General features: G+C 47.1%; 2 protein-coding genes across 14 annotated transcripts in view; one reads left to right on the forward strand and one right to left on the reverse strand.

The window, feature by feature from the left end:
• Positions 1 to 12,715, forward strand: part of ARHGAP22 (Rho GTPase activating protein 22) — a 232,792-nt gene extending 220,077 nt beyond the window's left edge. For all 9 annotated transcript variants that reach the window (XM_053585378.1, XM_053585380.1, XM_053585377.1 and 6 more), the window contains 6 exons: positions 1,878 to 2,085; positions 6,341 to 6,473; positions 7,184 to 7,257; positions 8,000 to 8,121; positions 9,384 to 10,275; positions 12,173 to 12,715. In XM_053585378.1, the coding sequence (XP_053441353.1) occupies positions 1,878 to 2,085; positions 6,341 to 6,473; positions 7,184 to 7,257; positions 8,000 to 8,121; positions 9,384 to 10,275; positions 12,173 to 12,401 (1,658 nt within the window). In that variant the 3' untranslated portion in view covers positions 12,402 to 12,715. The remainder of the gene's footprint in view (positions 1 to 1,877; positions 2,086 to 6,340; positions 6,474 to 7,183; positions 7,258 to 7,999; positions 8,122 to 9,383; positions 10,276 to 12,172) is intronic.
• An 8,731-nt stretch (positions 12,716 to 21,446) lies between these two features.
• Positions 21,447 to 27,675, reverse strand: part of MAPK8 (mitogen-activated protein kinase 8) — a 109,968-nt gene continuing 103,739 nt past the window's right edge. For 3 of the 5 annotated variants that reach the window (XM_053584613.1, XM_053584612.1, XM_053584614.1), the window contains exons 11-12: positions 27,269 to 27,346; positions 21,447 to 23,000 (exon numbers count right to left, since the gene is read on the reverse strand). In XM_053584613.1, the coding sequence (XP_053440588.1) occupies positions 22,855 to 23,000; positions 27,269 to 27,346 (224 nt within the window). In that variant the 3' untranslated portion in view covers positions 21,447 to 22,854. Of the gene's footprint in view, positions 23,006 to 27,268; positions 27,347 to 27,675 lie in introns of all 5 variants that reach the window. The other 2 variants (XM_053584615.1, XM_053584616.1) reach the window with 1 other exon arrangement.

The following is a 27,675-nucleotide window of genomic DNA, read 5'->3' on the forward strand; positions in this document are numbered from 1 at the left end:
ATCTTATTTTAAAGCTGCCCCTACGTGATGGAATCTGGATTCTTCCTCTCCTTGTGTTCCCCCTCATTTGCTGTCTTGTCCTATATTAAGCATTTTGGATCTTTCTCTCTCTGATTTCTTTTCTTTCTTTCTTTGTTCTTCTTCTTTTTTTTTGGTAAATGTTACTGAAGCGTAGCATGCAGGAAAGCATGTAAGTCCTATGTGTACAGCTCAATGAGTTTTCTCAAGGTGACCAGGACTGAGTAAGCAGGGCCAGGTCTAGAGACATGTGATAACCAGCACCCCAGAGGCCCGAGGGCCACTTCTGGTCACTGACCCACCAAGGTAGACTCGCCTGGCTTGACAGCACAGTTTAGTTTGGCCTGTTTTTGACTTTATGTACATAAAGTCATGCAGTATGTATTTCAGGGTCTGGTTTCTTTTGCTTTTGATTATGTCTTTTGTTTTTAATTTTTTAAAATTTTCATACAATTTACTGTCTTTTCTTTTTTTATTTTTTTGAGATAGAGTCTCACTTGGTTGCCCTGGGTAGAGTGCTGTGGAGTCAAAGCTCACAGCAACCTCAACCTCTTGGGCTCAAGAGATCCTCTGCCTCAGTTTCTCAGTTTAGTAGAGATGGGGTCTCGCGCTTGTTCAGACCCATCTTGAACTCATGAACTTAAGCAATCTGCCCATTGCAGCCTCCCACAGTGCTAGGATTATAGGCATGAGCTACCACGTCCAGCCAAAATTTATTATCTTTGTTATTTTAAAGGGTAGAGCTCAGGAGCATTAAGGCTGTTCAGATTGTTGTACAACCATCAGCACTGTCCATCTCCAGAACTCTTTATCTTGCAAAAACTCCATACCCATGAAATACTAACTCCCCACCTCTACCTCCTGCAGCCCCTGGCAACCACCATTCCACTTTCTGTTTTGATGAATTTAATGATTCTAGGTTCCTCTGTAAGTGGAATCATACAGTGAAGGGTTTACTTCACATAATGTTCTCAAGGGTTGTCCATGTGGTAGCATGTGTCAGAATTCCCTTCCCTTTGCAGGCTGAATCACATTCCACTGTTTGTCTATACCACACCTTAGCCGTTCATCCACAGTTGGACACTCAGGTTGCTTCCACGTTTTAGCTCTTGTGAATACTGCTGCTTTGAACATGGGTGGGCAAGGATCTCTTCAAGACCCTCCTTTCAGTTCTTTTGGGTATTAACTAGAAGTGGGATTCCTGGATTATGTGGTAATTCCAGTTTTAATTCTTTGAGGAGCCAATCTACTGTTTTCCACAGCAGCTGCACCATGTCACGTTCCCACTAAGAGTGCACGGGGGCTCCAGTCTCTCCCCATGCTCGCCAGCCCTTGTTCTCTTCACCGGAGCCATCCTCGTGGGTGTGAGGTGCTACCTCACCGTGGTTTGGGTTTGCCTTTCCCTAACGTAGTGATGTTGAGTCGTGGCTGTGTTGTTCACATTGCTATGTCGTCTGTCTTTCCTGTGAGCCGTGCGTCGGTCATTCTCATGGCTACACAGTGCTCCACAGTAAGAGCAGAACACAGGTATCTGTTCATTCTGCTGCTGCTGGTTCCCCGTTCGGAATGTGGCTGCAACATCAATGAATAATCTGCAGAACGGATGTGCCCTGGGGGCTATTTGCTCCTGGCTTGGGCAAGCTCCACAGCCCAGGCCTGGCCAGGTGCCACTTATCCCTCCTGCTCTCTGTCCACGGGGCCCAGGGCGCGGCCTCCTGGTGTGCATCCTCTTGGTGTGTAACTGCCTTCCTCAGGAGGAGCCCTCGGTGGTCCAGCAGCACTGCCTCCAGTGTCCCAAGTGCCTTCTGTCCACATAGATCCGGGTGCTGAGGGTGTGACTAAGTCCTCTCTGTGCCCAGGGATCTTTGGGCAGCGCCTGGAGGATACAGTCCACCATGAGCGGAAGTACGGGCCCCGCCTGGCACCCCTGCTGGTGGAGCAGTGTGTGGACTTCATCCGGGAGCACGGGCTCACCGAGGAGGGTCTCTTCCGCATGCCGGGCCAGGCCAACCTGGTGAGGGACCTGCAGGACTCCTTTGACTGTGGAGAGAAACCACTGTTTGACAGGTGAGCTTTGGGGGAGGGGGTGTAGATGGAGCCCCTTGTCTGCCCCTCCAGTGAGGCTCTTGCCCAGGGCACCAGCCCCAGTGTGTGGGGTGGGCTGGCACCCAGGAAGTCCTACACTAGCGTGCTGGGCTTGGCTGCCCATGTCGGCACATGTCTTCTCACTCAGCCCTCCCAGTGGGCAGAGCAGGGCACAGACTCGCCTCGGCAGCCCTGGATCTCCTCCCTGGAGATTGCCTGCCACAAACCCCGCCCGCTCACTTCCATTCTGGCTTCCATAGCGTGTGCTCATCACCCTGCCCCGGGTGGTGGCTGTGCTAGAGAGTTCAGGCATGGCTGTGTCCGGGACTTCAGGTCTTCCGCGCTGTCTCTAGGCTCTGCGTCCTCAGGTGATGCAGCCGCAGGCTCTATCAGAGACAAGATGGTACAGCAAGGTTTCAGGGACAGGGAAGCAGACCTCCCCTGTCCTGAGGCCATTCGCCTTCTAAACCATCAGAAAGGTCTTACCCAGGTCTTGGGAAGTGCCCACCAGGTGGAGTCAGCTATAACCACAGCCTAGGAGCTACAAGTAGGGGAGTTATGGCTCACTCCCACTCCAGAGATGTGTGGGGCCTCTCTTCTCCCTGATAGAACTCCACCCCTTAGGGGAAAGTTTTCCATAGCCATTCCTTCCCACGGCAAGCCAACTCTAGCCTCTGTGGTGCTCCTGTCCTTCCTCCTCAGATCTGCCCTCACAGGTAAGGCTCACCTCTGCCCTAGGACAAGCCCACTGTCCTCATGGGCAGCTGCAGGCCTCTCAGGGAAGACTCTACCTCCCACCCTCAGTCCTTCAAGCTCCTACTAGGCCCATTACCACAGCCACCAGCGTTGGTCAAGTTTTTTATAGATGTGGAGCCCAGGGAAGGCACAGCATCCCTTCGTCTGGAGCTCCCTGAGACCCCATCCCAGTGCTGGCTCTTGGTGAGCTTGCAGTGCATTCTGACCTGCTAGACAGGCCTTTTCCATCTGTGCCTGTGTGGCCCTGAGTTAGGGTTGGAGATTGCTTCAAATACTGGCACCAAGGCAGGGCCTGGGACTGAGGACTTTCAGAAGCTCCCCAGGATCAGATGCACTGACCTAGTGCCTGCTGCTACATGAAGGATGTCTGTAAGCACAAATTAGACCGCACTGCTACCCTACACAACCCCGAGAGCTTTCTACAGTGGCCCCAGGCTGCCCGAGCCTCACCCACTGACACACTTGCTGTCCCAAGGTGCGGTTCCTAGTGTGCTTAGCCTCCCTGCCTAGCCCTTCCTGCTGAAGCCCCACAGTGTGTATTCTGTACCTCAGCTTGCAGGCTGGATTCCTGGCCCCTTAGCTATGGGGAGCCGTCTGCTCCCGCATCCTGGATGCACCTTCTCCTGTCTGGCCACTCCTACTCTTCTTCTGAGGTTGTATGCAGAGGGACATCCCCAAAGTGGGCCTTCAGCTTGCCCCCCCACCCCGCTTTGTTGGCAGTGACCCCCGCAGCCCACAGCTGCCCTAGGCTTTGGTTCTCTCTCCCATTAGAAACTCCTCTGGGCTATCTGAGGCCTTCTCTCCACCATAGCTCCTCTGGCTCTGAGACTGTGCCCATGCCTGACCGAGGGTCCAGCATGGAACTCTCTCTCTCCCAGGCCCCAGCCTGCCCACCTGCTGGGCGTTGGCTTCCATCCTTGGCCCCTCTTCACCACAAAGCCCCCTCCTTGCCTCCCTGCTCACCTCTGTAAGACTGTCCCCTACAGCCCTAGAAGGTGGGCCCCCTCCCCCTTAAAGAGCCCCAACAGACCAAGAGGCCCCCCTGACCCCAGCTATCCTGTTCCTTTTCCCTCCCACCACTGCCCTGGGCAGGGGAGCACTCCTGGTCTATCCAGGTTGTTGCTGAAAGTCGAGGGGGATCTCCTCTGTGCCAGACCCTTGGGGCTCCCTGGACTCCTAGCAGCAATTCTTTTTACTTCAGTCGGCTCCTGTCCATTGGGGGAGGAGCCTGTGGAGAGGCAAGGAGAGGGGAGGGTGCCCTGTGCACTGGCTGTGCTAAAGGAGCCAAAATAGACAACAAGTGAACACATTGCGGGGGAGCCAGGGCCAACCCCAGCAGTAAGAGACTTGACAGGACGCTGAAGATGGTGGTATGGGATGCTCTCAGGTAGGAGTCCTGCCAAGACCCAAGCTCTTCAAGAAGGCCAAGGGCAGAGTGTTTTCCTGGCTCTTAGGGGCCACTGAAACAGGTGGCAGAGCCTGGGCCAGATGGAGGAGGGGCTGGGTGACAGGGAATGTGGGCCAGGATGACAAGGGATATTAGATGATGGGGGAGGCAAGAGGCTACGGCCCTGCTCTGGGTGGATACTGTGTTGGCATGGGTGAGAGGGGGCCCTTGAGGAGAACCTGCAGACAGAGGCTCCGGGACTCTTGGCTGGTCTGCCTGGCTCAGCAACGGCAAGGGCAGCTGAATTGACCTGGGGCGGGCCCCGTGTCCGCTGATGAGCTACTGTCCCTGCCCTGCACCTGGCCCCTTCACCGGCAGCAGCATCCACCTTCACCACATGCTGTGTGGCTCCCAGGCTGGCAGGGTACCAAGGAGCATCCTCCTGGAATGCTGCTGGCTGGGGAGGCCTGGATTCCTGGCAGGTGTGGCAGGGGAGGGCGGGGAGCTCAGGGCAGGCACTCTGTAGAGTGGAGAGGAGACAGTAGACAGTTGGGGTGGGGGTGGGGCTGGGCAAGGCTGAGCAGCAGGGAGAGCACTGGGATGTGACAGGGAGGTACAGATAGAGGGCTCCCTCTGTGTCCACCCACCAAGGCAGAAAGATGTCCATCCCTACCTACAGGAGGAAGAAAGATGAAAGATACATCTATGACTCTGCCCACAGTCTTCTGTTTTGGCCACCTGTCCCTTCATAGAGCACATCCGAGGGCCTGCCTCCTATCGCTCCTTTCTGTGCTGGTTCCCCTCATGCACTGACTGCCACGGGACCCACAGAGCTGCAGTGGGGACGGGGCCCTCAGCACCCAGGGGTGTGAGCAGAGAAGGCCACGAGGAAGAAGGCAGTGGAGGGTGCGGACAGCAGCATGCCTGGCTGGGAGGGCGCAGAGACCAAGAGCCACTGGGCCCAAGATAGGGAAGGGCACTGGTGGGTGGATGTGGTGTGTACATGGGACCTCAGAATCCCTAATTTCAGGGAGGAAGGGACCAAAGAACATGGGACTTGGTCAGGGCCACATCACATCACACCTCAATGGTACAATGAGGTCTCCTGGCCCCAGGTTCATCTTTCCTGAGTACCCCCTCTGAGAGGCACACAGATTCAGGTTTGAAATCTAGGATACTAGATAACTTCCCTGGGCCCAGGCACAGCTTAGGGTGTGAGCTTGGAGGAGTTGCCTAGTATATCTAATACAGGAGCTGAACTGCAGAGCCCACATAGGATCCAGGGAGGGGGCACATTTGCATGCCCAGGCCCGGGACCCTGTAATCCAGCCAACTTCAGCCTGGGCAGTACCAAGAGCCAGAGACCAAGGCCTGGAGAGGACACATGGGGCACTTGAGCAGGGGTGGCGAGCATAGGAGCCCAAGTGTTCCATGTGTGGGAGGCAGCCCAGAGGCCATGGGACGAGCATGACCTCAGACCTGGCCCTGGTGGCCAGTGCCTGGGATGTCTGCTCTCCACCAACCAGCCAGAAGCGGTGGGTGCCTTTGGCACAGCTTACCCTTTCTAGCTGTGGGAGAGCCCCCAGGGTGGGGGTTGGAAGCAGAACCAGGCTGGTGGTTGGCAGCATCTACAGGGCCCACAAGACAGCTGTTCCCACCGCAGCAACCAGGTAGTTCCCATATCACCCTGCAGAGGATATTGGGGTGGCCACCAGGCCTGTGAGCCACCTGTGTCGTGCATGGTTCTCCAGCCCAGAGCATCCACCATGGTCAAGCAGCTGTGCCTGCAGGCCCCTTGTAGCTTTGCAGCCCCTGCTGTCTCATAGTCGAGACAGCAGAAGCACTGTCCCTGTCAGACTGACAGTGATATGGGCTTCAGGGAAGCTCTCAGCCACAGAGCCTCAGTCTCCCCTCCACAGCCCTAACCAGTGGTTCTGGAAGCAGCCTGGGCCTTCGGGGCAGTTCGCTGCATATGGGGCTCCCCCGTGTGCACACAGGGACATGAGACTGCCCCTGGGTGGGGTGGAAGTGCTGGTCACCCACGCGGTTCCCTGACATCCTAGGCCTCATAAGTGTCCCTTCTTTTGCTCCCAGCACAACGGATGTGCACACGGTGGCCTCCCTGCTGAAGCTCTACCTGCGGGAGCTCCCCGAGCCTGTGGTCCCCTTCGCCAGGTACGAGGACTTCCTCAACTGCGCCCAGCTGCTCACCAAGGACGAGGGGGAGGTCAGTGGCCCCGGGGGACCTATCCTGGGAGGTGGGCTGGCGGGGCAGCAGCATAGAGAGTCAGGGCACAAACTCTTGACTTTTAATATATTTTTGTGGTGTCTGCATCCTGGCTGGAAGCCTGCTCTGTGGGGGGGACCTGGCGCATCCTTCTTAGGATATGAGGCCCTCCCCACATGCAGGCCTTGGTCTGTGAACAGGATAGGTCCCAGGTGCTCAGCCTTGGCTGCCACACTGCAGGAACTCCTACTTCACCACCGAGCCCCATGCTGGCCATGGGGCACAGAAACTGGGGGACTTTAATCTATTTATATCCTGCCTCCTTCCCAAGAATGTGAACTGGCTGCAGGACAGAGTGCTGGTCTGCAGCCCCCGCAGCTGGGGCCGGGCAGGACTGTTTGCCTTCCCCAGCTGTGGGGGAGATGAGGGGTTATTAGCAAATATTTGTGCCTTGATAAGAGGGCCAGTGCTGGCCCTGACATTCCTCTGTGGCCCCGCAGAGGCTCACCCTCACACCAGCTTCCTGAAAACAAGTCAGCTTTCCCAGGAGGCCAGAGCCTGGAGCCCACTGGGTGGCAGTGGCTGGGCTGCATGGGCCACCCCCTCCTACCTTCTCTTCACTCATGCCTCCCCCAGGCCTGTTCAGGCAGAGGAGGGCCCGTGGCCTCATTGCTGTGTTTGAAATTCTGTTTTTCTCTTTCATTCTCAAGGGGACTCTGGAATTGGCTAAACAAGTGTGCAACCTTCCTCAGGCCAATTACAACCTGCTTAGATATATCTGCAAGTAAGTGGCAGGGAGGGCAGGGAGCTGGCCCTTCCTGCACCTGCTCCCCGACTCCCTCCTTTACTGAGGGGCCTGGCTTGTGCCCCACCCTGCACAGCCCCACTGAGGGTGCACCCAGTGGGAGTGTGAAGAGCACTCCCTGAGCTCACAGAACTTATGGTCCCATGGAAGCAGGTGGCTTTTTGTGTGTGTGTGTGATTTTTTTTTGGCCGGGGCTGGGTTTGAACCCGCCGCCTCTGGCATACGGGACTGGCGCCCTACTCCTTGAGCCACAGGCGCCGCCCGAAGCAGGTGGCTTTAAGCAGCCCCAAGTAGATCATTCCAGAAGGGACATATACTCTGTCCCTCCTTAGCGCCTCTGGCTATCCCATCCCTCCAGGCGTCTGCCCCTTTACCACAACCCTTCATGATCCTCATCCTGTGCTCCAGGAGGGGGCATGCAGGATGGCCCTCACTCGGCCCCATGCCTAGGGAGCGTGAGCCTTCCAGGCATCTGCCCTGCTACAGTCTGCATACTCATGCATCCTCCTTCAAGGCAAACCATGGGCCCTTCCCAGGGGCCTTTGTTTCTGATGGCTTTTTTGGGTCCCAGGGGAAGCTCTGCCCTCATACGAGCCCAGCAGGGGCAGGCTGTGCCCAGTAGTATAAATCGCATGGGTAGTAAGGCTGGGCATGAGGGTCCAGGCAGCTCCTGGCATATTGGGAGCAGTTCTTCATCAACTGTGTCTTCCTTGCTTTGCAGGTTTCTGGATGAAGTTCAGTCTCACTCAAGCGTCAACAAGATGAGTGTCCAGAACTTGGCAACTGTGTTTGGACCTAACATTCTACGACCACAGATAGAGGACCCCGTGACCATCATGGAAGGTGATGGGGGAGACATGCCTGGGAGTTGTGGGAGCTGCTGGGGGCTGCACTCATCTTTTGGCAGGTCCTCAGAAGCAGCCCAGCCAGGCCCAGGTGATATCTCCATCTCCCCCACCCCCACGGGGTCCAGTGATAAAAGGAAAAGGAACTTTGCCCTATGACTGACAACAGCAGGTCATCAGGAGCAGTTAGAATAGCCAGAGGTTGTGTGGACTGGGGAGGCTGGAGGGCAGGAGAGGGGTCAGCACCCTTGCCCTTGAACACACAGAGATGTTTTCACTTGACTTCTACAATTAAGTATTTTTCATAGATTCCTGGATGTTGGAGTTTTGTAAGCCCTGGAGAATTTCTTCTCTGTGATAAATAATAAAAAAATGATTTTAGAAAAAGCAACATGAGCAGCTGCTTTCAATATGATTCCACTAAGACCTTTGTTTGTATCACTTAATTGCAGTCTTCACAACCAGCCTGTGCTGTAGTGAAGCCCCAGTTTTACAAATAAGGAAACAGGCCAGGACAGGTGAGGTGACTCACCAGAGACCAGTTAGTCACAGTTAACAGAGGGCATGGGTGAGGGTCAGCATGGAAGTTGGAGTCCTTGCTCCCAGGCCCCATGGGAGGCTGTTTTTTGGTTCCCTGTGCTGGGTGTAGCCCTTGGGGGGTGCTTTTGCTCAGGGTCCCACTTGGGCCTCCCTTGCTGGGTCTCCCACCTCACCCCTTCGCTCCCCACCTGCCTGGTTACTCCAGGGTGAAAGCTCCCCCTGCTTACTTCATCCAGTTCCTGCTTTGCCTAGTTTTCTGGCATCAGAATTCCTTGCTTTGTCCACCCAAGCAATCAACCTTCCTTACCCCCTGGCAGACTTCCTTAGTCTCTGGTCTTGGTTTGGTTGTGGGAAACAACAGAGGTTGAGGCAGCTGGATCAATACTGTGGTCTTTCCTGTACCTCCCACTATCTCTGGCTACTCCCAGCCTTGACTGGTGTCACTCCTGCTTCCTGGGGCAGCTGGGTGGTGTAGGAATGAAGTACAGTACTTCCTCCCTGCTGGAGGCTCTGCATCTGGGGAAGGGCCACCTTGGGTGCTGTCCTGTCGGTGCTTGGATTTGGAGGATGTGGTGGTCTTTCATCTGGGTGTAGCTGAAGGCTCCCTTGAGGGGCAGCCTGGTCCAGGCAGCCTGGGTCTGAGCTGTAGCCCTATATTGAGCAGTGTAGAGATGCCGGGCTGGGGCCACTCACAGCAAAGCCCTTCTCTCTTCCCGGCAGGCACCTCCCTCGTGCAGCACCTGATGACTGTCCTCATCCGCAAACATAGCCAGCTCTTCACTGCCATGGCCCCGGAAGGGCCCACCTCCCTCCGTGGGGCCCCGCAGTGCACAGTGGGCTGGGGCTCCGAGGAGATCACCAGGGACAGCCACGGAGGGCCTGGTGGCCCCATTCTTCCCGTGCATAGGACCTCCTCTCTGGATGGGGCCACTGTAGCGATGCTCTCCAGAACCTCTTCCACAGGGCTGAGCAGCCGTCCTATAGCCACCTGCCCAGGGAAGAAGGTGCAGACGCTGCCCAACTGGAAGTCTTCCTTCCGGCAGCCGGGGTGCCGGTCGGGGAGTCCCAAGGGAGGCAGTTCATCCCTGGAGGTGCCCATCATCTCTTCTGGCGGGAACTGGCTCATGAATGGGCTGTCCTCCCTGCGGGGCCACCGTCGGGCCTCATCGGGAGACCGCCTCAAGGACTCCGACTCTGCACAGAGACTCTCTACCTATGACAACGTGCCCCCAGCCAGCCTCGCGCCCAGCTCCCCCAGCGTGGCCAGCACAGCATGGTCTGGGGCCTCGTCCTCGGGGGAGGCCTCTGGAGGAGGTTCCCTGGGCAGCTGCACGGCCTGCCGCGCCAGCGACTCCTCGGCCCGCAGCTCCCTGCACGCAGAGTGGGCCCTCGAGCCTTCCCCCCTCCCTAGCAGCAGCGAGGATCGCCACTCCCCAAACCTGGGCCACAGCCCAGATGAGGCAGCTGCGGGTGCCAGCAGCAGCGAGCCCAGTGAGCTGGGCAGCCCAGGCCGCGAGCACGCACGCCGCGCTCAGGCGCTGCAGGGCCTAGTGGTAGAGCTCAGGGCAGAGCTGAGCCGGCAGAGGACTGAGTACGAGACGAGTATGAAAAGGTAAAGGCCCTGCCAGGTAGGGCCAGCCGGCCAGCCTGCTGGAGCACTGTACCCCCGTGCCCCTGCTGTTGGCCCTGAGAGCAGGTCTCCAGGGATCCCGCAGGGCTCCGAGCCACCTTCGTGGTGGGGGGGTCTTCTTCTGCTTGGGAAGTCTCCAGAGCTGGCATGCCCAGTGGGCAGGCAGTGATGCACCAACACCTGCTGAAGGCTGGAGAGTACGATGCCAGCCGGAGCTGCCCGGTGCCTTGCTGGAGGGGTCAGGTCCTCCACCTGGAGGCAGGGCCCAGGCCAATCAGGAAGTGAGGGCTCCTTCTGGGATCAGAATCCAGTTTCCTTCTTGATCCAGCCCTCCTGCCCAAGCTGTCGCAGGAGGGTATGTGGGAAGCCTCACTGTACAGAAGACTGTCCATAGGGGGCAGGGCCAGCATCTCCCTGTCTGCAGAGCCGCAGCTCTGAGCCATTCCTCCTGCCTTCTCAGTGGTGTGGCTCCTTGGGAGATGCAGTACTGTTGGGTGGTGGGCGGGTCAGACTGCCTGGGTTGGAGTCTTAGCCCCAGGGAGTGTTGGCTGAGTATCCCCAGAAGCTCTCTGGGCCGGTGAGCTCACCCATTTGCTCTCAGGATTGAGTGAGTGGGTGGGAATGCCAGCCACATCCACAGTCCCCAGGAGCCTCTGCCACTCGCACTGACTCATGCTGCGTGGTGGGCTGGAGGTAAGATGATGTTCCCAGAGGAACTGGGGCAGTGGCAGTAGCCCTCATAGAGGGGCTGTTGTCCTGGTTGGAGGACAGAGGGTGTAGAGTGAAGAGGGTCTCTGGGCACCGGAAGGAAGGTGAGGGATTAGCACCTTCCCATCCAACAGGCCTTTGGGGAACATGGGCCTGTTCTCACTACATACAAAGTTACCAGGTGGGGGATGAGACTGGCTTAGTGCCCTGCCTGACCCAGACTTGGAACCCTTCCCTGATCAGGAGTCGGCCTCCCTTCACGCTTTTTCCAAAGAGAAACTGTTGTCTGTAAAGTACCAGATGCTGCTTTGGTACTTTACAGACAATAGTTTCTCTTTGGAAAAAGCGTGAAGGGAGGAAAACAGCTGTGGCCAAACTGGGCAAAATCTCTGCCACATTCTTAATGGGATACGGGGGGACAGAGATCCTAAATAAGGTACATTTAAAAAAATACATGGTGTCTCTAGCCTGTGATGCCAGAACTTTGGGAGGCTGAGGTGGGAGGATTGCTTGAGGCCAACAGTTTGAGATCAGTCTGGGCAACATAGTTGGACTCCATCTCTGCACTAAATAGCAAATTTAGCCAGGCATGGTGATGAGCACCTGCATAGTCCCAGCTACTCAGGAGGCTGCGGCTTAAGGATTGGGTAAGACCAGGAGTTTAAGGTTACCACAAACTATGATTATACCACGGCACTCCAGCCTGGGTGACAGACACTGTCTCTTTAAAAAAAAAAAAAAAAATGGTAAGAGTTTTTTATGTACACATATTACAAATACTAAGAATGGAAGTAACCACTCAAATGGCTGCATGTCCAGCTTGGGCATGGGGGCCATGTGGGGAGCCACAGGAGGGAGGCTGGAGCAAGACAGTAAAGGTCAGGGATCAGTTCAAGCCCCACCTTCCATGCGGGCCCTCTGCTGTTCTTCCCAGCTGGTAGGTGACCCCCCTCAGCAGGACAGGTGGCTGTGCTGGAGCCAGCACGTGCTGTTTATTTTAGTGAGGACTGTGGAGAATCCCCATGGTGGCATTTCTGGATTACAGGCCAAGGAGAGCTACTGGAGCCCCTCTAGCCCCCTTCCCTCCTGGAGTGAGTGTGAGCAGGGCTACCTCTGCCAAGAGCCTAGCAGGCCAGAGCCTAAAACTGTCTCTCTCTCTTTGACCTCTAAGGCTTGAAGAAGGTAGTGCTGATCTGAGAAAACGAATGTCCTGCTTAGAAGAAGAACTGGACCAGGAAAAGAAAAAGTACATCATGTTGGAAATAAAGCTGCGGAACTCTGAGCGGGCACGGGAGGATGCCGAGCGGAGGAACCAGCTGCTGCAGAAGGAAATGGAGGAGTTTTTTTCAACCCTGGGAAGCTTGACTGTTGGGACAAAAGGTGCCAGAGTCCCTAAATAGAAGGAAGGGCAGAGCTTACCTCTGTGTTGTCTGCTGGTTCTCGCCATACAAGGAGCTAGGTGCCTCTATAGCTGGGACCAGGCTGGGCAGGGCCAGGTGCCCTGGAGCCAGCTGGAGAGAGATCCTGACCCCACCCTACCCCCAGGTACCCCAGGTGGGATCTGGATGCTGCTCCAACCATGCGGAGCTTGGCGAGGGTCAGAAGGGGGCAGTGATTAGCCCCTCACCCAGGAAAAGTCCCCCATGGCCACCTAAATGGATGGCACCCGGGATCTGGGTAGCCACAGAACAGTTTGCTTTATTAAATTTGTTCAGAAAGCACAATGCCTCCTAACCTGACTTGTTCTTTATGTCTATGCAAGATGAGGTTTACCAAGTGACCTCTACTGTTTCAGGCAGGGCTGGGAGCACTGAGCCTTGTTGCTACAGCTGGATTTGCACAAATCCTCTGTTTTCAGCTCTTATCATCCATGTGCTTAAAGCAAGATGCCTTTGCTCACTCCCTCCCTCTGACCCACTCTTAGCCATCTGGGCTTCTGAGTGAGTTTGTTTTGGGAGGTCCCCTGGGCCTTCCACCATTAAGTGGCTTTCCTTTACTTGGCCCCCTCTCCTCCAGGCCCAGAGTTTATGAGTAAGAGCTCAGGCTGGTTGCTGGGCAGCCCCTGCTTCTGCACCCTGGGCAAGGTGTGGGTGACTGTGGCCTGTATCTGCAAGTGACCTGAGCGTGCAAGGTAACGGAAAGCACTTGTTCTCAGTCCTCATACTGAGAGGGGTCCTCACACCAGGTCCCCTCCCCCATCTCCAGACTCTCTCCAAGCATGTGCTCTCCCGTCCCTGCTGCTCCCCTCTTCCTGCAGTTCATCCTCAGACTTCAAGGCTCCATCAGGGCATATTCTTTTTTTTTTTTTTTTTTTTATTGCTGGGGATGCACTGAGGGTACAATAAGCCAGGTTACACTGATTACATTTGTTAGGTAAAGTCCCTCTTGCAATCATGTCTTGCCCCCAGAAGGTGTGACACTCACCAAGGCCCCACCCGCTCCCCATCAGGGCATATTCTTCCAGAAAGCCATTCCCCACCTCCAGTGCACACAGCCTAGGTCCCTGACCAGAGCTCCCAGGCCTCAGCACAGCAGTGTCAGCACTACTGTCTTTCACCTGCTCCTCACAGCATCCTGACATGTGGCCTCTTGCTGCCCCTGAGCAGTAACTTTCAGGAGGTCTTGGGGGAGTAGTGTTCACCAAAGGACCTCCCTTTCTGAACACTGTCTCTAGAGAAGTCATTCAGGCCCAACCACCCACGTACCTAGAGTCAGGTATAAGCTGACAACACCTGGCCTGTTAAAATGGGTGAAAGCTTTAAATGCCAGGGTCATGGTGCTTCAGGAAATGCTGGTTCTCCACCACAAAGTGCAGGCCCACAGGGCTCAGTCAGGTGGATGACTCCCATGGTGGTAAGCCAGCTGCTGACCGTCCCCAGGCAGCTGATGGCCTCACCAACTAGAAGGCTGGGCGCCTGCCATGGGCCTCCAGCAGCATCAGCATCAGAGGGCATTGTTGGGAGCCCTGGAGGGACCAGTGGAGAGCCACATTGTCTGCTCTTGGCCCTCTGCCACAGCAAGCCGGCGATCTGGGTAACTGACACTTTAGCCCAAAGTGAAATGCTGCCCTCTCTTTCTAATCAAGGAGAAACAGAAAAGAACATGTGACGACTTTGACTCCTCACAATAACTTGGTAAGGTAGGAATTGGCCTGTTTTCCCCATTGAGAGGAGAAACTGAGGCTTAGAGCAGTTAGGTGGGAAGACCAGTACATCTTTATAATCCTACTGAGTTCCCTCGCCATAATACTGGATTTCTGCTGACTTTGGAGAGAAAATGTCACCAGGCTATCAATGAGGCAGAGAAGACCAAAGGGGTTTCCCATGACAAAAAGAAAGTTGTGTGCTTTGTCTTAGCCACTAATATTGGCAAAAACCCAGGGTCCTGTGCCTTTGCCAGTATTAGTACGTGAGCCACATCTGCCACCTACTGGCAAAACTAAGACCTGCAAACACAATTGTCATCTGAAAACTGGCACTATTCAGAAGTCTGTATGTAGCCAGCACGCTCCATCTGATCTGTGGAACACAGACTTCTGTCATGAGTATCCAAGGCTGGCCTGTTGGGGCTCTAGCCTAGTACTCCCACCCATCGACTTCTGCTCTCTCCAACTGAGTTACATTTACTAAGTCTGTTCCCAAACCTATGGGTTCCAATTTTATCTGTTGTAATGACACCAGTTAATGTTAAGTAAACCAGTGAATTATGAACATAACAGATACAAATTATTTGAAACTCTGATGGAATTCTTTAGAAAGATTCAGTAGAGCCAAGTTGCTAAAAATACTGTCCATGTAAGTATGGATGAATCAATCAGACAACAACAGAAGACTGGTGAAAATCTAGGATTTTGCTCTCAGACTATATCAAAAGCATTTTAAGACTTGTGTTTGACTTTAGATAAAGAAAAAAAAACTAGAAACTGAATGTCTCACAGCAACAAACAAAAGAGTTGGCAAAGACCCGACAAATGTACATTTTTTTTTTTTAAGTTAGAAAACAATTTTAAGGGTGGTGGGGGATGTGGGGGGGGGCAGGGAGGAAGAGGAAAGAAAAGATTCTTTAATTGGCTTTTGAATGATGGACCAAGAATGAATCGTAAAAGGTCTATGGAATGGCCTGTGGGTGATAAATGGAGTAACAGTAACAGCATGTTTCCCCTGCTCCTTTTGATGTAAGACCCCAGGCCCCTGAAGAGTTCCTTTCCCCCCAATATTGGAAGTAGTTCTGTCACTAGACTTGGAACTCTCTCGAGTTCCCAGCTAAGGTGTGACATCATCCCACACCACTGCTGCCTCTCTGTCCTCCTGTGTCCACCGAGAACCACCACCTTTGCCAGAATCACCCCCTTCTTACCATGTACATCAGCACTACTTTCATGTCCCACCAAGCCCTGTGACAGTTGAGTCCATAGGTCTCAAATATGTGTTGTGGTCTGTGAAGACAGCAGGGAGATAAAGCCGTGGAAAGCTTTTTTGGCACAGATCGAAGTGTTTGTTCTGCCGCAGCTGTAAGACCATGGGGAAATGGTGGGTCTCTGTTCCCTCTTTTCTATAATGATAACTTCACAGAGCAGTTGTTCTAAGGCACATAAAAGTGTAGGTGGCCTTACTCTCTGTCCTTTACAGCTGAGGCCATGGAAGCACAGAGAAGTTCAGGAGCTGCACAGCAAAGCAGCATGCACACAGATGCAAAGCTCACCGTGGAGGAGTGTCAGCTGGAACGGGCAGGGCATGGTGGGAATGACACCAAAACAGTGTCAACTGTTCTAATTCTTAATAAAAACTCAACTCTGATTTTGAGGCATTTTCTCAACTGAGAAATTATTATTCTTACCAACCACATAAAGATGACTTGGGGCTCAGAGTGTACAGCAGTTCTCAGATGAAGAGACCACACAAAAGGCTTGCCTTTCCCTTCACGTTCCTCCGTATTTTGTAAACCATTTTTCCTTTCATCAAGGGCTAAAACCACCCATTTTACATTGGCTTTATGCTCATTTTCATAAAAGTATGTATTTCCCTATCAGTACAGCAACCCCATGAGGGGTGCCCCATCCTCATGTGACATGACAGAGCACGGCTCAGGCTGGGAGAACTTTTCCAAGATGATCTAAACTCTCCACCATGAGCTCCGGCTCACCTGAACCTGCACCATCTATAGATGCCAACTTCTCCAATATCATGTCTGGTAAAGGAACACGGCCACAGGTTTCTCCCTTTTTAACTTGTTCTGACCCCTCATTCTACCCCTCTTCTCTCAAGACACTTCTCTCATGACTGCTTTATGTTTCCAGCCAAGTTTTCAAAAGCACTTTTTGCTACCTGTTTTACCACTCATTCACTCCTTGGCAATCAGAACTATGCCCCTACTTGTTCAGCTAATTCTACGTCTTACATGGGATCCAACAGGAATCTCTCCCCTATGTTCTTTCTTTGTCCACAAAATGATACTTAATGAAAATGGCAGAAAGGCTGTGCAAGCAGATGACAGATCTCACAAAGAAAGACTGGAGATGTCTACAGGCAGGTAAGGGAGCAAAACAATTGCTCCCTTCCTCCCACCCTGAAACAGTAAGTGGCTAGTTGACACGCCTGACATGAATTCTGTCACGGGTGCTTCAGACTAGGATGTACAAAGTGCAAAATACATCGACTGCATTTTCCCTGCACCACCTCTTGTGTGCTGCCCAATCATTAGGGCTCCAGATCCACCCCCAGCTCCAAATGCTAATTTTGGTGGCTTCACTATGTCATGGCAACGTTTCTGAATGTCCCCTCTCTTCCATGGCTCTCTCAACTTGCTACCTTTGGCTAGTCACCAATCTCCACACCTCTGACCTAACTACACTTGCTTCCACTGTCAGTGACTGTCCTAAAACAAGGATCTAGTCACATCACTCCTCAGACACAAAAGTGAGTTCCTACCACCTATGAAAGAAAGACAATTCCTGATGTTTTCAGATCTCATCCTCGGCTTCTTCCAATGTTTCAATTCTCAGCCTCCATTTGTCAGTCTTATCTATCTCCTGTGACTTCTTCACATACCTACACCCAGCCCGGCCATTCATTCCTTGCGCATGTACTTACCTTTAAATCTCCTTGGCTTCCCCTTAGCCTCCAATACCCTTCCTCTCTCTAAACCTGCTTCATGCCAAAGCTCAAAATCCGCATCCTTTATAAAGCCCTCCTCGTTTCCTCTACTTCGTCCTCTGCCGTGTCCTTGCTCCTCAATCAGGTGCACTAGATTCTGTGATCCGTTTTAGTGTCTCTCCTCACTCCTAGCTTACAGCACATGGTCTCAGATGTACATGCTTTTTCATTAACTGATGATATTAAATGCAATACTGGTTAGAAGCCAAACATTTACAAAACATACTTTAAGTATCTTTTAGTTTCAAATGAAGCCTAAAGATACACTTGTACTTGACCTAGAACAGGTCTAAAAAAACTAAAACCACAAAATTAGTACAAATTAATCTTCATTTATGTAAGATGAACGACCCTTTTGAGGAACAATAAAAAAAATGCAGTACCTAAATTAACAAGAATGAATTACATTTTATGAGTAGGTAGAACTAAAAAAAAAAAATCAATGAGGTAAAAGCAAGTTAAACACCATATTCTGATACCTGCTTTTGCCACTGTTTCTCGCTGGAGACCAGTCCAGAGACTGTGCACCAGGCCCACAGCTGCACGTGCTGATGGGGCAGCAGTCCTCAGATGGGGTCCAGGCCTGTCTTCCGTCTCTCCTCAGTTGGGGGAAGCATCAGTGCAAGTGAGAGTGGGCCTGGCCCAGGTACCAGGCTCATCTGGGAAAGAGCTGAGCAGGATGGAGTAGCATCATCGTACAGAAGCTGGGACAGAATGCAGTGACTGACCCTATTTTCCCACACAGCAGCCCACCCAAGGCAGGCAAAAAAGGCAAAAACTGGAAGTATGCTCAAAGCCAAGACCCTCTGCTTGTTTTGAAACAGAACCCGGTTTTAAATACTTATTTTTGCCAAGTGCACACGATGGCTGCTCTCTCAAATGGTTACCAAGAAACAGGTTAAGGGCATTGAAGCAAAGTTTCTTTTTTAGATAAAGTTTCTACAGCAATGTCAAACGTCAGAAAAGCAAGACTAGATTAACCAGAAAATCAGGGTGGTAGTTTAGGCTCTTTATAACCTATAAAATTCAAATCTAAGAAACGTGTCCTAGTAATAACATCCAAACCACAGGAAATCCTAAAATTGCCAAGAAAAACCTCTTCCACAAATTATTTTGTTTTCAATGAAAAAAACTCTTAATTTCATAATTTTCATACCACTTTTTTCTTTTTTATTTAAAATATTATAACCATTGACATACTAGGTAACATTGTTTACATTCCAGTGGTGCATCTTTAATGACTAGGGCATGATTAAAAACCACAATAATGATCTCAGCATTCCTACAAAGTGCCCCATTTTGTTTTGTCTAGAGGGGAGGGAAGGAGAGGGGAAGAGAGGGATTGAAACACCGGGAGGGAGAGGCAAGAAGAGGAACGGCATCATCGCAGAGGGAGAAAAACAAATGTCAATTATCATACTTCAGTTCCCAGGTTTGACAACCTGCTGAAGAGGATAAACTGTAATGAGAAAATAGATGTCACAGTCCAGGTAGACAGCTACTTCAGCTTAACTTCATCATTCAGCTAAAAGATTAACAGCTTCTCAAAAATATACCAAATATTGGGCCTACAAAAGTAATTTATTTCTCCGTAAAATTTGCTAAGATTTACTCCTTTTGTAAAATGTAAAGAATGGACTGCTATCACGAGCAGGTTTCTACTTACAAAAACAGACAGTAACAATGTCAACGAGCACATCTAACACAATTTTCCAATATACACAGTGACAGATTTTACATATGATGTCTCTTACTGATGCAAGGTATATATGTTACATACTTACTTGTATTGTGTCAACATTGGCTAAAAAGTATTTAACGTACATTTGTAATTCACACTCAGTAAAGATCTAACAGTAAGGGCAACAGCTTACTTGGGAAAGCATAGAAAATTAGTGTGAGGTAGTTCAATAAAAACCTAGTTTAATTTGCAAGTCATTGTGAGAATAGAACATTGTGCAAAACTAATCCACAGGTAATAAAGTTTCAGTAACGAAGAGAATCTAAACCAGAAATGGCCAGGAAGTGCTACTCTTATTGAACTCTCCATAAGAGTACTTAAGAGCAGTTAGCTTGAAATTAATTAGGACGTTTGTTTTCCTTACAACTTTTCTAATCATACCCCAAACTACACATTTCTGCTTCAATGCCCTTTACCTCTTCATTTTTCTTTCTATTAAAGAAAAATTACTTTCCTTTAATTCAGGAAAAACCTAAGAGAGATCAGTAGAAACACAATGCACAGTAAAATTCAACAGGATATGTAGAAGCAACATTTAAGAAGGCTGCTAAGGACAGAATGGTGGTGTGTGGTTTTTCTACCGTAAGAGAAGTTTACTGGGGTCATACGGCTTCATGCATCCACTCTACAGCTAATGCGTGGCTAATGAACACTCACAAACAAACTACAACAGTATTTTTGAAAATATACTATGTTTTCTTCTCAAAATGTTGTGCAGGCTAATACCTAGGCAACACTGAATAGTTAAAGTCTTCATACATGTAGCAGATACTGGCCAACAGAGCAAACCAAGTCTTAATCTGTAACCGAGGAAACAGCTTCACTTGCCTGCTGCTGATCACACTATTAGACACTGACATCCTCTTCACCTTCAACATTTTAGACCACTTGGCAGGACTAGCATAGGACAGAATGATAAAAAGGCTTACAGGAAAGTTTGCTGCTTTACAATCAAGCTTCTCTTTATCGTTAAGGGGGCTGTGTGGTAGCCTTCTCATGTAAGAGGCTGGTATTTCTCTCAGGGTGTCTCGTGTGGAGGCACTGTGCCTTCAACTTGGAAGAGAGTACGCCAAGAACAATCAGCAGCCAAAGGTGCACAATAAACTGAAAACTGCTCAGCACACAGTATAAAAGAGCTGAGATGCTCCATTTATGTACATTATAATGAAGTGATCCCAATGACCTTACAAATGGTGAGTATACATTTGAGGGTAAGAGAATAGCAACCAAGAATACACATAGCAAGAATTGGTTAAGTTGAATAATAAATACCGGTCAAAATAATTTTCTGACGGTAAGACAATGGGCATATTAAGTGCATAAAAATCAAAAATATAGGCTAGGAAAAGTAGCTTTACCTAAGTACTACTTGATAAAAATGTTATTTGTAATTTCTCTTAAGAAAAAGAAATGTTGAGGATGCTTTAAAGATTATAAAATATCTCGGTGTGGTGGTACACGCCTGTAGTTTCAGCTACTCAGGCAGCTGAGCTGAAGGAGAACTGTTTGAGCCGAGGAGTTCAAGGCTGCAATAAGCTATGATGATGCCACCACAGCACTCATTCTAGCCCAGGTGAGTGCACAAGACCCTATTTCAAAAAAAAAAAAAAATTATAAACTAGAACCAATGTATATTTTGCTTAACAGACTTAAGTGAAGAAGGGAAGTTGATTTAGATGTAGTGTTAAAAACCTGGGACACACAACAGATAACAAGCAAGTTTGTTTTTAGAATATAATAAGTTGCTAAGTATTTTGGTTTACATTAAATAATATAAGTTTGTTTTCTTTGAATTCAACTGAAACATGATGGCCGGCAAGTGGGAGCTGGCATTTACAACAAATGATACAGTACTCAGAACATCTGGTTTTCCTTGCTTAACCAAGACTGTATCAAAAGAGATGACTTATCAGCAATCAAACATGAAATATGGGAATCTTCTGAAAGCGCGTCTGCTATGAAAGTGCAGTAGTGACATAATCTACCCTAAGGAAAGCTAATTAACTGTCAAACTAACAAACTAGGAACACACCCATGCTCAAATTTATGCTGAAATTGTGAATCCAATCAGGTGTGTCTACAATTCAAAAAGTGTTTTAGTCTTAAAACTTGAAGTTGCCTAATAGAATTAATGCACCATGTTATGAGTAGAAAAGGGACAGATAACAATGTGGGGGTTGGGGGGGGTTGTGCTGGAAATCATAACTCTAAACCATCAAGAACAAACTTGTTTCAAAGTATATAAAAAGGCTAATGCATTTTAATATGAAATATTGCACATTAACAGTGACCTAAAATACCTTACTCAAAAGCAATTTTGCATTAAGTATTAATATACAAATAAAATGACAAGTGAACCTTCAGACACTGCATGCTGAGCTGCATCTGTTCTTGCTCCTTTTGGGCATGAATTCCAAAGAGCTTTCTGCCTAGAACCTTGCCACTTATTTAAATATGCATTTCCCAGTTCATTATAAGAAATCCCTCATTTCAGAGATAACAAAAGGTGGTTGGGGCTTGGGTCTATCACAGATAATGTATTTCAGAAATAATGAGACTCCAATGACATTTTACTTGGGAAAATTCAGTTATAGAGAAATAATTCTGCAGATATAAAATGTAAACAGTTAATATACACTTGTCAGGAGCAGCACCATTCTTAACACTACTCAACATCCACATTGTGTTATATTAAAAATTAGGTATAAAAAAACCAAAGACTCTAGACTAAATAACCACCATTTATGCCTGCTCTGCTCAATGTGAAGAAACAGTCCTTAGAAAATGATATCCTATATATGGCTGTGTGCTACTATTATCAGATGAACGGTATATATTGCTCATTTGATACATCACCTACACAAATCTAAGTAGGCTTAGGAACCTCCCAACAGCTAGAATAGATATGATTATGCTACAGGTAGAATCAAAAGGCTAGAAACACCAGAAAAACTGGTGCTCAACTGACTGGCACTCCAAGTAATAGTAAAGCAGAAAGGTCCAAGGGCCTGAGGCTGCAGGAAATGGAAAGACCAGATTCTAAGAACATTGCTGGGGCCTACAGCCTGAGTACATTAACTCAGTGTATGTTATACAAAAACAGGCTCATAGCTAGTAGAAGTGAACCATCTGTTTATTTGCATTGAAATGTATTATTCATGAAGTATCCTCTTGACTTTATGTGATCATAAACTTTGAGCATGCCACAAATTTGCAGAATACACCATATTCTTTTTACTTGACTTTTGTGGGGGGTGGGGTGGGGATAGGAAGGTGGTGGTAGATGCCCAGCATCTTCAAAGACATGCTCTGAGTTATTCTGCCATTTAGATGATGGGGCCTTGCCAAAGTTAAGTAGGATGCCTACCAATTGCTGTAATTAAATTAGAACTGGCAAGTAGCAAATTTTGGAGGTCTCTTAACACGTTCATCATTTACAGTAGTTATTCCTGAATATAACTGGCTATGGGTTATTTTCCCTCACTCCTCTGGGGTTATTTCATTGACAAGCATATAACCCTGAAGGATAGTCTCATGAACAAAACATCTGAAATAAATTCTAATAAAAAAACTATAAAAATCTTAAATAATTCATGATATAGGCAAGTCACCACATAATTGCTTTGATAAACAAAATCTTACAAATTCAGTAAAAAAATCAGCAGCATAAGATAAAGCAAATATGCAAAAAATTTAAACCATGATAAAATAATTAGGTTTACATTATACAGTTAATTACAGCAAAAAATACAATACAGTTTTGTTGCTGTTTTAAAACACAACTTAGGTTTTAAATTACATCACTTGAAATTAAAAAAAAAAATAAGCTACTTTACTAAAAAATGAATTCTACACTTTGAAAAATCACTCAAAAATAAGACCACTGAATTGTTTTCAAAGTAGTTCTATCAATGACTAACCGACTCCCCATCCCTCCCACCCCCTACAAGGCCCAAGTAGTCATCTACAGCAGCCCAGAGGCCCAGCTGATGCTTCTAAACTGCTGTCTGTATCCGAGGCCAAAGTCGGATCTGTTGACATTGAAGACACATCATTGACAGACGACGATGACGATGGATGCTGAGAGCCATTGATCACTGCTGCACCTGTGCTATGAGAAACAAAACAGCAAATCAGTTGCAGACAGAGTCGCAGACCGAGTTACTTGCACTCTACTACTTCCCTCCAGTGGTTAATAATTTTCCTGTTGGGTTTAGTAAGGTTTACTGAGAATAATCACAAATAATATTTAATACAACACTAACTTAAAAACATTCTTCATTGCCAGCTATGAGGGAAGAATATCTTGAAAATGTCTAGAAACCTGGAGTCCTGTTCTTTCCATGAATTTGTTTTTCAGTTCAAGACAATAATTGTAAGTTTAAGCCACATTGAGAAATGGTCCTGTAGCAAGATCCATAAAGGGGGTTCGAGGTATTTGTGAATACTATTGATAACATATGCAAAACTGTCTGTATTGCATTTTACTAGAGAAAAAAATCTCAAAGGCCCATATGAGTTAAAAAACTACTGTCCTACAAAAATTATTTATGATACCTTCTCACTGAAAAGAAAAAGTCGAAATGGTATTTCTGGTATGCCTTGTTTTAAAGCAAAAGCCAAGACAAAGAATAAAATTATTAGTTCAACTGTCTCAGTTTACATAAGGTTATATAATTTGCTAGGGTCATTCAAGTCATTTAGTTAGGTAAACTCAGGTTTTCTTACTTCTATTCTCACATTTTTCTGGATTTATTAAGTAGATGAAGTAGGAACAAACTGTTTCCTTTACCAAAAGTATAACCTAACAAGCATTTCCTGAATTTTAAAAAGTAGTAGGCATACTTGACCTAAAGAGAGAAATCCTCTCAAAGGGACTGGGCTCAGAAGGGGGTAGGAATGATTTACACAAGAGGATAAAGAGTATGTTAAAGGCAACTCACGCACCAGGTTAATGTTCTTTTGAACCACATGGTCACTAAATAAGGGTCATTCCATATTTGAATAATCAAGTAATACAAAAGTTCTCAAAAATACACGTATGAAATAAAATTAATGGCTTCAAATTGAACACTGAGCAGAATTTCTGAGGTGAAGGTTCAGGCACCCAGTGATGTAAAGCCAAAGAGGTTGAAAAACACTGCTCCTGAACCCAGCATCTTAGTGTTAGAGATTATCCTTGCATTCTGTCTCAATGAGCAATACAACAAATATTTAAGGTCCTCTGACAGCTTTATTTTTTTTTTTTCAAATGCAAAAGGAAATAGGAAGGGTAGAGAGAATAGGCTAATCTGTAGGGCAGTGTGGAGGTGTCTGACAGATGAAAGAAATGAAACCACAAGGGACAGAGTAGGTGATGGGAACTGACGTGGGACAAAAAAGCAGGCTGATTATCTCAGGCCTTTACAGAAGAGAGAAAAAGGAGAAAGGTGATAACCACCAATATCCAAGAAAGGTTCACTAGGTTCCTACTCAGAGTGAAACTAAGACACTACATTCTTTTTAGTTCGATCAGTACAAACACTATAGAACGGGCCTTCCAACTGAACAACACAGTGTGTACAGAGTTACCATACAGAGTACACCACGGCTAGCCGTCTAAGATTTGTACTGAAACACTCAAACCATAAAAGTGCTCCACCCCCAGAAGACCAAAAATCACATTATAACAAAGATATTTGTACCAGAATGTTTATTGCAGCCCAATTCACAATTGCTAAGTCATGGAAAAAGCCCAAGTGCCCATCGATCCACGAATGGATTAATAAATTGTGGCATATGTACACCATGGAATATTATGCAGCCTTAAAGAACGATGGAGACTTTACCTCTTCCAGGTTTACATGGATGGAGCTGGAACATATTCTTCTTAGCAAAGTATCTCAAGAATGGAAGAAAAAGTATCCAATGTACTCAGCCCTACTATGAAACTAATTTATGGCTTTCACATGAAAGCTACAACCCAGTTATAACCCAAGAATAGGGGGATGGGGAAAGGGAAGGGAGGGAGGGGTGAGGTGGGCGGAGGGAGGGTAATTGGTGGGATTACACCTGCGGTGCATCTTACAAGGGTACATGTGAAACTTAGTAAATGTAGAATATAAATATCTTAACACAATAACTAAGAAAATGCCAGGAAAGCTATGTTAACCAGTGTGATAAAAATGTGTCAAACGGTCTATAAACCAGTGGATGGTGCCCCATGATCGCGTTAATGTACACAGCTATGATTTAATAATAAAAAATAAACAGTGGGCTCCACCATGTACACTTTTAATATAGGCCTTAGTTCAGGGTCTCTTTTACTTTATTCAAATTTCTTAATGTGATAAAAATTAACCTTTAAATGCATCATGATGAACTCTTTTAATTTGAAAACCAAGTACCTACAAAAAAGAAAAACACTTGTTTTCTCTAAACTCTAAAGCAATACAGTAAATTCTCAAATATCTGAATGGCAATAATAGGGGAAATCTTTAATCTCAAGTATCTGGGGTTCATTTCCCTCTCCGGTAAATCCCTACACACTAAAGGCAAGCAAACTCATTTTAACATCTGCCAAACAAAAATAAAGATAGAAAGGCAATCTATTTAGAAAAACAGCGTAATTCATTTTTTAAATCAAGTGCAAATGGTACTGTGATTATCTGGTACTTTGATTTATCAAAGACCATTCCTGTATCAAATCAGTTTTGTAACTGATTGTTTACAAAATGAACATTTTTATAACAATTTGTCAACACTCTTCTTTGCAAGCTGTAACTGAAAATACAGAAAAAGTTTATAGTCCTCAAGTCCTATCCTTTCCACTGACTTACTTTTCTGTGACAATAACCAACTGAATAGGAAATTATTCATTTTTAAATTAAGAGCAAATAGAACAGCTCTATCTCATGAGGTTATTACATTTACTCAAAACATTTAACATCTGGTATGTACCACTCGTTCAGATGGCAGTATGGTAAAGTATAAAGCTCCCAAATAATGGCCTTTTCAAAACCTACCTGAGCTCCCATCACAAACAATTTAGTTATACTACTATGTAGCAATAATATAAAGCTGGTTAATTAACTACACAATTAAAGCATTTATAATTTTGTAAGAAAATTACAAAGAATGGCCAAAATAGGTAAAAACTATCAAAATTAATTAATATTTTCAACTGGATCTGTTGTTACAATCTGAAGGACTACATTCAAGGATACACAACTCTAAAATCTAACCAAAAATATCAAATACAAAAATGACTTACATATGTTTACAGTACACAATGGGCATCTGAAACTATAATTTAAAAACCTTACCCATAAATGAGATGGTAGGTATGAGATAGGATATCCATTTTTTCCCCTTAGAATGTAGAAAAAAAAATTGAGGGATTAACTGGCATACTTTTATTCAAAGTGAAGACTTATCTTCTGAACTACTACTCAGCCTTTGTGGCTCAGCTCAAATTCCACCTCTTCCACAGAAGTGTCCTAACCTCTGTAGCCAAAGAAATCTCTGCTGCTAGTCAGAGATAAAATGGGATTTAACAAAAACCACACACACTTTCTGACGTTATTACTTCTTCTACATAACAGATTTATAATCCTAAATTACTTAAATTTCCTGACCTTAGTTTCGTCATCTGTAAAATGTGCATAAAAATCCCAATCTTGATATCTTAAGGGTAGAAAGAAATAAAGTACATAAGCCACCAGTGTCTGTCATGTGGTATATACTTAAAATACACATTACCTGACAGTCAACATTTCCTTTCACTTCTTTATACTTTCACACGTACTAAAATTAAATATAAGATCAGCTTATGATAAAAGAAAATGTTTTAACTCCTGCAAACCAGTTTTCTTTTCAGAGAACGAACACTTTCTGGTGATGGTTTTAATGTAATTGTCTCAGGTCAACAAATCAAAAGTACCAAAAAGGGAAAGACAGTAACTTGGTATTGCACGTACCAAATTTTGCAGTGAAGCTTTTGTTGATTTAGCCTAAATAAAAACTGGCAAAATCATAGAAAAGTAAGTACATTAAATTTTGAGAAATTTCTTATTTAAAGACATGGCAACAATCCCAACAAAAAAAGTTTTAAATTTATGTTCTTCAATGGAATGTCTGTATTGAACATGTCAGCAAAAAATGTGATGTGCATTTTATAAAGTCACTTACCAATACACTGTATATGTATGATGTACTTGTACAATGGTATACCCGGCGCTTTCAAATTTAACCACCAAATTGTACTCTTTATATTTATTAAACTTAGAATAATAAGGGTTATGTAAACATGGAAAGAACGACAGGTTTCAGGCCACTAAAGATGACAACACAAGAAGTAAACTGTAATCCTGACCACGCTTATATTGTAACCAACCTAAAGGAGAGGGCTGCCCCCGTATAACTCCATTCTTGGTTCTCTCCTCCAAGTCCATAACTTCCTTATATATCAATTCTGAAAGAGAAGTAAACAAAAATAAACTTTTTAAAGTCTCAAAGCCTATTTCACAAGATATGTATGATTAAGAAGTACAAATTTTTACACACATTAAATACTTCAAACAGCGTCCTTACGATAGCAGTGTCCTTAAGTGTTGGCCTAGATTCAAAGGTGTTAACAATTCCTTAACATTCATCCATGAATTATTATATTGAAAGAGAGTAAAAAATCTCTGCTATAACTAATATTTCTTAAGTTGCTTTGAGAGCATTGGGGTTAATGCTGCATCTTTTTTATTCTGCCAGCACCGTGTACTATACTGTATCACACCACATAATATGCTG

Source organism: Nycticebus coucang, chromosome 3, assembly GCF_027406575.1.
Source record: "Nycticebus coucang isolate mNycCou1 chromosome 3, mNycCou1.pri, whole genome shotgun sequence".
Lineage (NCBI taxonomy): Eukaryota > Metazoa > Chordata > Mammalia > Primates > Lorisidae > Nycticebus > Nycticebus coucang.